The sequence below is a fragment of the Macaca nemestrina genome, chromosome 4, assembly GCF_043159975.1.
Source record: "Macaca nemestrina isolate mMacNem1 chromosome 4, mMacNem.hap1, whole genome shotgun sequence".
Lineage (NCBI taxonomy): Eukaryota > Metazoa > Chordata > Mammalia > Primates > Cercopithecidae > Macaca > Macaca nemestrina.
This window is the reverse complement of record NC_092128.1, coordinates 103,723,419-103,738,423: the sequence shown is the minus strand read 5'-3', so window position 1 is coordinate 103,738,423 and position 15,005 is coordinate 103,723,419. Positions and strand designations below refer to the sequence as shown.

The 15,005-nt window shown below is 37.6% G+C and overlaps 1 protein-coding gene across 4 annotated transcripts in view; it reads right to left on the bottom strand.

Annotated features, from left to right (window-relative positions):
* The window catches only part of LOC105475849 (Bardet-Biedl syndrome 9), a 555,557-nt gene that overhangs the window by 453,226 nt on the left and 87,326 nt on the right, over positions 1-15,005 (bottom strand). For 3 of the 4 annotated variants that reach the window (XM_011731402.3, XM_011731401.3, XM_011731400.2), the window contains exons 3-4: positions 12,096-12,246; positions 9,225-9,289 (exon numbers count right to left, since the gene is read on the bottom strand). The exons of the other annotated variant lie outside the window; for it this stretch is intronic. In XM_011731402.3, the coding sequence (XP_011729704.2) occupies positions 9,225-9,289; positions 12,096-12,246 (216 nt within the window). The remainder of the gene's footprint in view (positions 1-9,224; positions 9,290-12,095; positions 12,247-15,005) is intronic. 4 annotated transcript variants of the gene reach the window in all.

Here is a 15,005-nt window from a genome sequence, read left to right as displayed (position 1 = left end):
CAATTCAACAAGAAGAGCTAACTATGCTAAATATACATGCACACAATACAGGAGCACCCAGATTCATAAAGCAAGTTCTTAGAGACCTACACACAGACTTAGACTCCCAGACCATCATAATGTGAGACTTTAACACCCCACTATCAATATTAGACAGATCAACAAGACAGAAGATTAACAAGGATATCCAGGACTTCAACTCAGCTGTGCACCAAGTGTACCTAATAGACATCTAAAGAACTCTCCACCCCAAATCAACAGAAAATACATTCTTCGCAGCACCACATCACACCTATCCAAAAATTGACCACATAATTGGAAGTAAAACACTCCTCAGCAAATGCAAAAGAACAGAAATCATAACAAACTGTCTCTCAGACCACAGTACAATCCAATTAGAACTCAGGATTAAGAAACTCACTCAAAACTGCACAACTACATGGAAACTGAACAATATGCTCCTGAATGACTACTGGGTACATAACAAAATGAAGGCAGAAATAAAGATGCTCTTTGAAACCAATGAGAACAAAGACACAACATACCAGAATCTCTGGGACACATTTAAAGTAGTGTGTAGAAGGAAATTTATAGTACTAAATGCCCACAAGAGAAAGCAGGAAAGATCTAAAATAGACACCCTAACATCACAATTAAAAGAACTAGAGAAGCAAGAGCAAACATATTCAAAAGCTAACAGAAGGCAAGAAATAACTAAGATCAGAGTAGAACTGAAAGAGATAGAGACACAAAAAATCCTTCAAAAAAATCAATGAATCCAGGAGCTGGTTTTTTGAAAAGATCAACAAAATTGATAGACCACTAGCAAGACTGATAAAGAAGAAAAGACAGAAGAATCAAATAGATGCAACAAAAAATTATAAGGGGGATATCACCACCAATCCCACAGAAATACAAACTACCATCAGAGAATACTATAAACACCTCTATGCAAATAAACCAGAAAATCTAGAAGAAACTGATAAATTCCTGGACACATACACCCTCCCAAGACTAAACCAGGAAGAAGTTGAATCTCTGAATAGACCAATACAGGTTCTGAAATTGAGACAATAATTAAGAGCCTACCAACCAAAAAACGTCCAGGACCAGATGGATTCATAGCTGAATTCTATAATAGGTACAAAGAGGAGCTGGTACCATACCTTCTGAAACTATTCCAACCAACAGAAAAAGAAGGAATCCTCCCTAACTCATTTTATGAGGCAAGTATCATCCTGATACCAAAGCCTGGCAGAGACACAAAAAAAAAAAAAAAAAAAATTTAGACCAATATTCCTTATGAACATCGACACAAAAATCCTCAATAAAATACCAGCAAACCGAATCCAGCAGCACATCAAAAAGGTCATCCACCACGATCAAGTCGACTTTCATCCCTGGGATGCAAGGCTGGTTCAACATACGCAAATCAATAAACATAAATCCATCATATAAACAGAACCAATGACAAAAACCACATAATTATCTCAATAGATGCAGAAAAGCCCTCTACAAAATTCAACAGCCCATTATGCTAATAATAAACTTATAAACTTCATGCTCAAATAAACTAGGTATTGATGGAACGTGTCTCAAAATAGTAAGAGCTACTTATGAAAAACCCACAGCCAATGTCATACTGAACGGGCAAAAACTGGAAGCATTCCCTTTGAAAATTGGCACAAGACAGGGATGCCCTATTCAACATAGTGTTGGAAGTTCTGGCCAGGGCAATCAGGCAGGAGACAGAAAGAAAGGGTATTCAATTAGGAAAAGAGGAAATAAAATTGTCCCTGTTTACAGCTGACATGATTGTATATTTAGAAAACCCCATCGTCTCAGCCCAAAATCTCCTTAACATGATAAGCAACTTCAGCAAAGTCTCAGGATACAAAGTCAATGTGCAAAAATCACAAGCATTCCTATACACCAATAACAGACAGAGAGCCAAATCATGAGTGAACTCCCATTCACAATTGCTTCAAAGAGAACAAAATACCTAGGAATCCAACTTACAAGGGATGTGAAGGACCTCTTCAAGGAGAACTACAAACCACTGCTCAACGAAATACAAGAAGACACAAACAAATGGAAGAACATTCCATGCTCATGGATAGGAAGAATCAATATAGTCAAAATGGTCACATTGCCCAAGGTAATTTATAGATTCAATGCCATCACCATCAAGCTACCAATGACTTTCTTCACAGAATTGGAAAAAACCACTTTAAAGTTCATATGGAACCAAAAAAAGAACCTGCATTGCCAAGACAATCCTAAGCAAAAAGAACAAACTGGAGGCATCACGCTACCTGACTTCAAACTATACTACAAGGCTACAGTAACCAAAACAGCATGGTACTGGTACCAAAACAGAGATATAGACCAATGGAACAGAACAGAGTCCTCAGATATAACACCACACATCTACAAACATCCAACCTTTGACAAACCTGACAAAAACAAGAAATGGGGTAAGGATTCCCTATTTAATAAATGATGCTGGGAAAACTGGCTAGCCATATGCAGAAAGTTGAAACTGGATCCCTTCCTTACACCTTATACAAAATTAATTCAAGATGGATTAGAGACTTACATGTTAGACCCAAAACCATAAAAACCCTAGAAGAAAACCTAGGCAATACCACTCAGGACATAGGCATGGGCAAGGACTTCATGATTAAAACACCAAAAGCAATGGCAACAAAAGCCAAAATTGACAAATGAGACCTAATTAAACTAAAGAGCTTCTGCACAGCAAAAGAAACTACCATCAGAGTGAACAGGCAACCTACAGAATGGGAGAAAATTTTTGCAATCTCCCCATCTGACAAAGCACTAATATCCAGAATCTACAAAGAACTTAAACAAATTTACAAGAAAAAAACAAACAACCCTACCAAAAAGTGGGCAAAGAATATGAACAGACACTTCTCAAAAGAAGACATCTATGCAGCCAACAGACACATGAAAAAATGCTCATCATCACTGGTCATCAGAGAAATGCAAATCAAAACCACAATGAGATACCATCTCACACCAGTTAGAATGACGATCATTAAAAAGTCAGGAAGCAACAGATGCTGGAGAGGATGTGAAGAAACAGGAACGGTTTTACACTGTAGTTGGGACTGTAAACTAGTTCAACCATTGTGGAAGATAGTGTGGCAATTCCTCAAGGATCTGGAACCAGTAATACCATTTGACCCAGTGATCCCATTACTGGGTATATACCCAAAGGATTATAAATCATGCTACTATAAAGACACATGTACACATATATTTTCTGCAGCACTATTCACAATAGCAAAGACTTGGAACTAACCCAAATGTCCAACAATAATAGACTGGATCAAGAAAATGTGGCCCATATACACCATGGAATACTACATAGTCATAAAAAAGAATGAGTTCACGTCCTTTGCAGGGACATGGATGAAGCTGGAAACCATCATTCTGAGCAAACTATCACAAGGACAAGAAACCAAACACTGCATGTTCTCACTCATAACTGGGAATTGAACAATGAGAACACTTGGACACAGGGCAGGAACATCACATACTGGGGCCTGTCATGGGGTGGAGGGCAGGGGGAGGGATAGCATGAGGAGAAATACCTAATGTAAATCACAAGTTAATGGGTGCAGAAAACCAACATGGCACATGTATACCTATATAACAAATCTGCACGTTGTGCACATGTACCCTAGAACTTAAATTTTTTAAAAAAAAAAGGTATTAATTGGTGTGGTGACTGTTCCATATTGCTAAAATAGTTTACAACCAATGTTTGCTTTGTCAAACCCATATTCCTGGAAAGACAACCAAAATTTCAGGTACATTTCTGCTAGCTGATGAGCCATTTAAACACTTATAGAAAGATTTCATTCAATTGTCATTTTCAATGCATGTTTTCTGGTTGTATAAAAGCTTTCCCATGCAAGAGGGCTGATAACATTAGCTCTATTTGTCAAAGTATATTTTCATCAGGTAAAGAAAGCTCTTCTCAGTCCACTTACTGAGGAAAATCAATCCCTTCAAATTCTAGAACCCAAGATTGAATCTTCTGAGAATACCAGAGAAAGGCTGCCCTTAACATCTACATTGCAGCAAAACTTTGCGACCTTGAAATTTTGAGCTAATAATCTCACAACTCAAAAGGGCCCCTCCACTCTTGGAACTGTATACACATTGGAAATCTTAAAGTAAAGCTAAACAGGAAAGTTTCTCCCCAGAAGAAGATGGCATCCATGATACAGACAGCTTTTTCTCAAGATCACGGATCAAGACTTTTCTGCTATCAGGAGAGTTTTACCTATTTTTTTCTTGCTTATGCTTCCATGAGCAATAGAAGTGAAAAGAGGGTCTATTGTGTGCATTCACAGGGTATACTTTCATTTGTGAAGGATTTTGCAGCCAGCCTTATACATGGATAATCTTATGCCACAATAGATAAAAGATGAAGGCCTAATGCGGGTGAGAAGGTGAGAAATTTTAATGACACATTTGTTGCCTCATAATCAGTCAGAAACAGGACACTGGTCCACTCCTCTTAACCTACATCATAGGTTAAAGAGAACATTTCCAATAAGTCTTCATTCTTCTAAATAGGCATCATTTGTTAGGTCTCCTTTTCCATGGTTTGAAGTAAATGAGGTAATGATTAGAAATTTATCCCTCATGATAGGCTTTATAGCAGATTCTACCCTAAAGGCTACAATCACATAATGGACTTTATATTCTCTTATGAAAGTTATGCTAAATAATAGAACTGCTCTAGATTACTTACTGGCTAAATAGCAGTATCTGTGCACTTGCTGGCATTTCTTGTTGACCATGGAGAAATGCATCACATTGGGCATTATAGAGATTCAGTTGTAGAGGACTAAGGAAGAGACTGTTCATTTAAAACGATCAGACTCTTTATCTAGCTCATTCTTTGATCTATTTAATTTTAGTTGGTTTGGTTCATGGGGACCCTGGCTAAGAAGCATGCTCCAAACTCTAGGTATTATCCTTCTGATAGTCAAAATAGTAATCTCCTTAGTGTGCTATATTCTCTCAAAAGTTTTAAATGTTTGCATGCAGCCATCTCTAGAGTGCCACATGATCTCTCTTCAACTAGGACAAGAGCTTAAAAAGATGTGTGACCATGAGGGTACTGTAACCTATGAATGACATCCTGAGATCAGAAACCCAAAATTGATGTTAACTGAGAGTAGAATTAAGGCCCTAAGTTTTGGTCACACTTACCTATGTGAGAATCTGACTAAAAGGGTAAATTTTCTAAATCAAATTATGGAAGGCCATTGTTTTGGACTAACCTCATGCACTAGGTCCCAACAGACAAGACCAAGACAAAATGAAGTCACTCACGCTAAATGTGACACAATCAAACTAATATCTCAAGGAAACACATAGCTCCTAGAACAGACCAGGTTTTGTTTTTCTCCTATAAACAGGACATTCCAGCATAAGGAAGTACCCTCTACTCTAACCTTTACAAAAAAAAAAAAAAAAAACCTGAATTCCTTGTTCCAACCTTACAAAACTCACTGTTCTGCTATTTCCCAGTGGGTTTTGAGATGAAATAAGAACATTTACGATGGTGATAGTGACATCAATGACTAGTTTTGGTCAATCTCTCAAAATTGAGAGGATGACCAAGAGGGGAAAATTGTTAAATCAAGTTTAGCCTAAAGCTGCCTCCTTACATATTTTAAGTTCAGCCAAAAGGTTTCTCTGTACATAGTGAACTATAACCTAAACGGAGGTATAAATAGACTGCAACCTACTCTTGTGCCAATCACTGAGTTTTCGCCGAAGGAGGCCAATTGTTCAAACTATGTTCAAATAAGGTAAACATCAAGCTGTAACCAAGTTGACCGTTTCTGTACCTCATTCCATTTTCTGTATATCACTTACCCTTTTCTGTCTGTCACTTTCCTTTTTTTGTCTATAAATCATCTTCTACCATTTGGCTGCGGTGGAGTCTCTCTGAGCCTACTATGGTTCAAGAGGCTGCCCAATTCACAAATCATTCTTTGCTCAATTAAACTGTTAAATTTCATTTGACTAAGATTTTTCTTTTAACAACATCTACAACCAGATCAATCCCTCTGAATAAGAAAAGCACTTATATACATGCCTGCTAGCCAAAATGCAAGCAGGAACATTAGGAACTCATGTCAATGAACATAGGTGTCAGCAGCCAATATTTAAACAAACTTGGCATGAAATGACATTAGGCTTTGTGTAAAAACTCCAAATGCATTGATACATCTTAAATTTCGGGTAATAGCACTTTAAAACTTAATAATGCAACTATGGAGAAAAACACAATTTTCCTTAGATAACTACCTTGGAATAAAATAAGTATTTGGAAATCTAATATTTCTGACCATTTTCTCCCTAAAAAGGCATCAGTGACATAATATTAAAGTTATTTACATAGGTTTTACCCTGGGATATATGGACTGAATATAGCATATACGATTATAGTCTACATAAAATTATTATAAAGTTTCAATTCAAAAATACATGAATATTCAAACATTTATGCAACAGGCCTTACTTAAACAAGATCTGATTTAAACCAAAAAATTCTCTGGAAAATCAAAGGTCACTTTGACAACAGTTTTCAGTGCAATTTCAGGTAACTGCTGAGCAATCTAAGGACGTTAAACGCAAAGCCATTACAGATTAAGTAAAGGTGCACTGCATTAAATAACCAAGTTAGATTACATAAGCCTGTCAAAAGTAAAGAACCACATCTTTTTTGCCCTCCTCATGGAAACCATTAAAATTCTATAAATATGTCAGATGCTTACTAAATGCTTCTTGAGAAGTACACATTTTTTTGGAAAATAATATTTAAAACAACATAATCAGTATGGCTTACACTCACACATCTGTAACCAATTATTCAGAAACTGAAGCCCATCAGAAAGAAATCTGAGATGCCATGTGATGCTTTCTCTTCACCAGAGTATGATAAGATAGGCCAACTTCAGGTCAGCAAGACCCTGTTTTTTCTCTATATTAAGCATACATTTGATGACACATAACCCACCAAAAAGAAGTTAGCAAAATAGCCTCTGACTATTAAGGGTTGTTAGGTATGTCCAGGAGACTGACCTTAGAAGGTCTCCTCTGGTTTGCCTCAAAGCTTTTTTAGAAAACAAAAAATATTTGAGAAGGGAGCAGTTGAGAAAAAGGATGTCAAGTTCAGCTCACACGTTTATCTGCTGACACTAGGGGTTTCACTTAAATTAGAAAATATTTGTGCTTCCCCTGTTACAGTAAAAGCTAGGTAAAAGTTCAGTCTGGAACTTCAAGAAATATATTCAAGAGAACAAAAACATTAACTTCCCATGCTTCTCAATGTAAGCCAAGCCAGGAAAAACATACAAATTGTCAGCCCACAAATATCGAAAGAGGCTGAAGAAATGAGAGACAGAAGGGAAGTGAGGTGGGGCAAAAGAGAATGTAGTTTGGACAACTCTTGGTGCCCAGAGAATACAAAGCTTTTAAATGAACACAAAGAATAAAAGAGCAATAATATCACCATTCCCATAGCAAATAACTTTCTTTTTCAACACTTACTTGAAGGAGGATACCAATGTGCCAGGAACAAATTGTCACCTACTATGCCAGTTTCTTTCAGTAGGTTTTTTTGATAAGTACACATTTTATCCCTTGTCTGTGCTCTAAGCCCCAGTGGAACTCCAGAGGCGTCTCTTTCTGGCCCATAGTTGGAGCAAGACCAGGGAAGGCCTAGTGTCTAATCAAATTTCTAGTTTCTAAGATACCCTCCTCTCTGCCCTGCTTAGCACCCCCCATGGAGCCTTCAGAAGGAACTAATTCCCAAAGAAGTATTCTGGGTAACTATAACTGTAGGCAAGTTCTCCTCCATGGCTTGTGTATCCCACTTAGAAAAATAACAGGCTTACGGTCAAAAACAGAGGAACAACTAGACCCATGCAATAAAGTAACCTATATCGTATGCTAATACCTTCTCCATTTACTCCGGCATACTAAATAAATGCCCTGTCACTAGGAGGAGCAACATGAAACCATGTCCTTTACCATAAAATCAATGACAGCACACTTTATCAGGCCTCTGACATAAACAGAGTGGGAAATAAAATGATAGTGTAACAGAGAAGGGGATGAAAACAGCACATGGTGAAGAATAAAGAAAGTCACTGTCAGTTGCCTCAGCACTACCCAGAAATTTGTTCATTCATTCATTCAGCAAGTATTTACTGGATGTCCACCACACACCACGCCAGGTTAGCAAGCCTGCCTTAGAAATCTGAAAGATCTTCACCCTGAAAAGAGACTGCCTAAGAATTTCCAACTCAGTGAGTAAATATGCATCATTACTCAAATTGAAAGCAAAATACAAAGAAAGCCCAAATCAAGAGAATAAGTCTGAGAAATCCAAATCCTAGAAGCTAACATTTACAGCAAGCTCCAAAGGAGAGGATCTCTGGTATACGGAACAGCCTCACAGACACTTAGTTTTCTCATACCCATAAAAAAATGCCCCCAACACTGACATCCATTAAAATAACTCTCAACTTGAACTAAACTTACCTAATAACTGAAATAAAAATTTTTAAGTTATATCTTACATTTAATAAAGGCCAAAATAAAATATAATGAAAACCAAACCACATACTATAATTTTAATAAAAACCAAACCACATACTATACTTGTACCCACAGAACCATGTCAGAGAATAAAACCTGATGAAGTCTGACTAAGTGAAGACAACCAAAAACCAAGAAATTGGAACTGTAAAGAGAAAATACTTGAGGTTCACCAAAGAAAATGTACTTCAAACCACTATGACTTAGCATCTAATCAATTTTGTTATTGTAGAACATTTCTTAAGACTCAAGTGTCCTAAGTACCCAGAATTGGCCTATATTAGTCACAGGCAATCCTCGAAACAATTCTGGAGAGGCAGGTGATTAAGAGGAATCCTCTGCTAGAAAGATATGTATACACAGAAATGGTAGACCATGAAAATGTAATAGTCTAAGTATCTGAAAGAATAAATGAAAAATGGGAAAATGCTAACCAAGACAAGAAAATATTCAACTAAATGTTTTGTGTTCTCTACCAAGTCGGCACTAGGGAATATCTATTCTTATATAACATTAAGCCCAATTTGTAATATAAATTCTACATTGGTAAAAATGTTTCTTACCTGAGACAGAGTAGACACAAAGTTTTCTAGAATGTAACACAGCCAAATGTAGCATTTCAGTACCTCTGAAAAACAGAGAAAGTTTTTAAAGTTTTGCAATATTAGTTTTAGATATAACCAAAAAGTTGTAAAATAATTTCAAAAACATCTCATAACCACAGCCACTGTGAGTAAACAAAACAATTCATTAGATAACATTCTAAACTGAAAAATAAATATAATGATAAACAACCAATCTGACAACCCAGAGGCTCAAGTACTCTGCCTCAAGGCACCGCCTTCAGATTGAAGCCAACAGAGCTTCCAACAAAAAGGTCAGATCTCAGGTCCCTCCCTAAGTGCTATTTCTTTCAATAAAGAAATCCAAGTTCTAGTCCTGGCTTTCTGACTAATTCACCTGTGACTTTGGGCAAGTCACTTAAATCTCCCTGAGCCTATTTCTCATGAAAAATAAAAGGTTCAATGAAATGAAATAAAATAATGTGAAATCATCTTGTAAAGGTTAAAACATCACAAAACACCAACCATTGTTAGAAGTAGCATATATATCACTTCCATCTCTGAAATTTTATTAAAAGTATTGAAAATATTTCCATTTGGACTAAATCTCAAATAGAAATAAACTACCAATATCACCACTACGATTCCCAGCCTATCTCAAGTGGTTTTCAGAAACAGTAGCATGGCACAGTCTAGAGATCCTAAATTCAGTTTTCAAGGATCAAGCCAGGGGTTGTTAATGAGTAAAGGGTGTAAATGGCTGTGATTAACTGGAGACTGAGACCAGACTAAAGGAGGTGGCTATTACTTGGTTCTGGGCTTGTGGCCAGAGCCCCACATTTTTCAAGAAAAGCCAGAAAGCAGGGGTTTTATGTGAAATCTCTTGGTTCTTAAATGTTGACAGCTCTTTTAAATTTAAAATACTAAGCAGGTAGCCAGGTGTAGTGGCTCACACCTGTAATCCCAGCACTTTGGGAGGCTGAAGGGGGTGGATCTCCTGAGGTCAGAAGTTCGAGACCAGCCTGGCCAACATGGTGAAACCCCGTCTCTACTAAAAATACAAAAATTAGCCAGGCATGGTTGCAAGTGCCTGTAGTCCCAGCTACTTGGAAGGCTGAGGCAGGAGAATTGCTTGAACCTGGGAGGCGGAGGTTGCAGTAAGCTGAGATCACGCCATTGCACTCCAGTCTGGGTGATGAGAGTGAAACTCCATCTCGAAATACAATACAATACAATACAACACAACACAATACAATACAATACAATACAATACAATACAATACAATACAATACAATACAAAGCAGGCTCACATGTACAAGCAGGCCTCCAGTGTGCAACCCCTGATACAGACTCTGTTCAAAATTGCAAGGACTATAATCGAAGTCTGCAGACCTAGATGGGGGTTCTGACTCTGCACCTTACTGTACGTATGATCATTTAAACTTTCAGAGTGTTAGTATCTTATTTACAAATAAGAATCTTATTAGATAACATCTGTAAAACATTGTTAAAATTAATATATACTCATAATTTGCTCTACTAGTAGAAAATGCAAATATACATGACTATCACATAATCAGTATCACCTTTGGAAATTTTGTATATGTGCCCTGGACATTCAAAATGAGTTTTCCACCATGCTCAGGAAAAGAGCATGATGTCACAGAAAGGCCTAGTATTCTATCTACTTATTAACGTTAACTTCCTCCCCTTCCAATGTGATCACATAGATGAGGGCTAGACTTAAAGACTACTATACAGAAAGTTTATTGGCTGTGTTTCAGTTTTTTTAATGGTAAGGTAAAAACGGTTTTCAGAGGGAAGAATGCTTTTGTCTCCTTACTTTGTAAATCCATCACATCTAATATGTCCCAGGTACATGATAGGCACCTAATCATCATCTGCTTTTAGATGAAGTAGACATTTACCAACCACATCAGTCACAAAGCATAAAAGTCTCATCTCATATCCTAGCCTAAAGCATCTAAGCTACAGCTTCCCAACAGAATAAAACATATCTCACTAGAAGAGGGTGAGTGGTTGTTTGGTTTTCAAGCAGGAGTTAGGGCCCTGACAAATGGCCCCCGGGGCCAATAAATTATGATAAACAAATGCAGAATGCCAAAATCCAGAGCTTAGGGCACTGCCCAGATTTAAAAAGGCAAAAGGGAGCTCAAAAAGAGGAGGCAAATCAACTCTGGCTACTTGATAAGTGTTCATCATACTTTTAAATGATTAAGAAATGCAAGCTTAATTATAAGACAGTTTGTGTATGAAAATAAGAGGATCAGCAATATAATCAGTAAATAAAAAGCAGACATATTACCCAAAGTTCAAACTAATAAACGTTTTTCTAAAATAAATTAGATTTAAGAATAAAGTACTTTGAAACAAAGCTCTTGTAGGGGGAAGACTTACTTCTTAGGTTGAACTGACTTCTTTCAAGAAACGATAGGGTCTCTCTACCCCAAATAAGTATTCATTTTAAAACCTCAACGCTATGAACCAAAAAGTAATGGTTATCTGCTACTTCATCTAATTATAAATGGACACTTATATAACTTTAAATAAGTAGATACTTCTTATTTATTTCTTTATTTGGTTATTTTCAAAAGCTTATCTCTTTGTCTTTAAGCTTCTGATAATGTCAGGCATCTTAAGTCTATTACTATTAAAAGGCCCTAAATTATTATATCTTAAATGTATAGCTTCCACATAAAAAGCATGCCATACATGAGAAACACCTAGGTGACAATATCCAGAAAATATATTTAATTCATGGATGGTCTTCTTTGAAAAATGCACAAAAGTGACCCAGCAAAGGATTGACATACTCCAAGTAAAATACCAGAATTAGTGGGCTTACTTACGAAACAAACTTTCCTACTTCCACTTGAAGTACTGGATCTCGTAGATCCACTTCTAGAAGCAAATCTTCAGCTTGAGCTCCATCTCCTGTTTTTGCAGGATGGGGGCTAAAGATCCTTAGGTATCCCATAAAGCTACCCACAATTATTTTATCTGTAGAGAGTTTTTAAAAAAAAAAAAAAAGAGGAAGAAACAAACATTAGCAAATCTCTTAAGAAATAAGCTTTCTAATGTGTAAAAGATAAATCTAAAAATTAAAAGAATTCAGTCTTGCTTTATATACAAAGGCCACTGTGTCAAAGAAGGTATAATTAAAGTGTACTTATTTTAATAACACACAAGCTTTCATAAATAGCTTTACATCCCTACAGTCAAATGTACTAACATATTGCATTTTTTCCTAAACCTTTATTTGGTATCGAAGTCATAATTTAACTCAATCAAAGCAAGCTCCTTTATCAAAGGACTAGTAAAATGTTGTAAACTGATTCCATCATAGAGGCCAACTCTATAACTGGTTATGGCTGTTGAAAACACTGTATTAAAAAGGATTCTGAGTTGTCACTAGATAGAGTGCCTTGATTAGCAATGCCTCATCTTAAGTACAAGAAGGGGAAATGATAGAATGGGTGTTATAAGTTAAATTGTGTCCCCCCAAAAAAAGGTATGTTAAAGTCATAACCCCAGGTACCTCTGAATGTGACCTGATTTGGAAACAGAGTCTTTGCAAATGTAATCAAGTTAAAATGAGGTAACAGTTAATTAGGTGTGTGATTGAACTCAATGTCCTTTAAGAGGACAGAACAGAGACAAAGAGGGAATGCCATGCAAAGCTGGGTGCAGTGGCATGCCTCTTTAGTCCCAGCTACTTGGGAGGCTGAGGTGGAAGGATTGCTTAAGCCAAGGAGTTCAAAGCTGCAGTGAGCTATAATCGTGCCACTGTACTCTAGCCTGGGCGAAAGAACAAGACCTTGTCACTGGAAAAAAAAAAAAAAAAAATCGCTGGGTGCAATGGCTCACGCCTGTAATCCTAGCACTTTGGGAGGCCAAGGCAGGCGGATCACCTGAGGTCAGGAGTTCGAGACCAGTCTGGCCAACACGTTGAAACCCTGTCTCTACTAAAAAATTATCTGGGTGTGGTGGCGCACCTGTAATCCCAGCTACCCAGGAGGCTGAGGCAGGAGAATCGCTGGAATCCAGGAGGTGGAGGCTGCAGTGAGCCGAGATAGTGCCACTGTACTCCAGCCTGGGTGACAGAGCGAGACTCCATCTCAAGAAAAAAAAAAATCCTCATAATAACCCTATGAGAGAGGTATAATCTTGGGAACTTCAATACTGGAGACTTACAAGGTCTCTAGAGTCATGCCCATTCCTGTCCCCACTAAAAGCTTGTTTAGTTCAACTCTGCCTGCATTTGGGAAAGCTATCTTACATTCATTTCAGTACCTTCTGTACTTAAATTTATCAGTTTCCTGCCACTTGTGGCCAAAAAAAAAAGATAACTGATATAGAAATGAGCACTAAAAAATAAACTGCAGGCATGAAAACATGCAAGCATATTTGGAATTGGTTCTTTTTTTTTTTTTCCTTTGAGATAGGGTCTCACTCTGTTGCCCAGGCTTGAGTACTGTGATGCAATCACAGCTCGTTGCAGCCTCAACCTCCCAGGCTCAATTGATCCTCCCACCTCAGCCTCCTGAGTAGCTGGGAATACAGGCATGTGCCACCATGCCCAGCTAATTTTTGTACTTTTTGTAGGGATATGGTTTCGACATGTTATCCGGGCTGGTCTCAAACTTCTGGACTCAAGCCATCTACCTGCCTTGGCCTCCAAAGTATGGGAATTGGTTCTTGACCTGAAATGGGGTACAAAACAGTAAGATTCCTTGTGGGGACAAGAGTGACTTTATTTTAAATGCTAATCTGCCATGTGACTCCTGACTAAACTCAAGTCAAAGAACTCCTCCAAGATCTCTAGTTGATGTATTACTCTTTATGCAGAAACACCTATTCATTAAGTTTTGCCTTTCCTCCAAAACAGCACTTTATATTGCTGTATATATCATAGGCTGTGACACTCATAGCCACCTACACATTCTTTCCAGAGCATGTATACTTTTATTCCCCAAGATACAAGCCCTAGGCCTGGGGGTTGTGGTGTGGAGAGCTACCTGTCTTGCAACTGCCCAGGACATTTCTGCCCATAAGTTCACCTAATAAATCACCGTATACTGACAAACTGGATTTGTCTGCCTCAATCTTTGGTTCTCAGCTCCTTCAGTATTTGGGGGCCACTTTAAATAAATGCCCTTTCACAGAACACTCTCATTCATGTTCTAGGTGGGGTTAAGTAGCACTGCACATTGTAACAGAACAATTAATCAAGTTATCATCTCTAGTCATCTGAGACTCTGTGCCCACTGCAGGTGAAACTCTAGTAGACCGGAAAGCTGCTGCCATAGGCAACTGAACAAGGAGGAACACCAAACCACAAGTAAGATAGCTTTATCGAAGGGCACTGGATAATTTAAAATAAAAGAATGATAGGTTTAAATCTCAAAATTGTCATCTAAGGGTAAAGAATAAACTCAGGGTCTTTGGTACTCTGCAGAAACATTTCTCACCACTTACAACTCAGTGGGGCTTAACCACTGAGAAGCTAATTCAGAGACTGATTCTTTAAGTTTTAAATTACAATAACAAATGACTTGACAAATCTCTCCAGCCTTCTTAAGTAAAAGTAAAGGCACTGATCAGGAAGAATGGAATTATACTGTTATAATGGAGTCCAGAAGGGTTGAGGAAGACTTAAACCTTTAAACCTTCCTAAAATATTCCCCACTAAGCTTCCCATGTATCCTGTCTGCCCTAAATCCCCACTTTTACTCACTAAACAACCAAGACTCATGGAT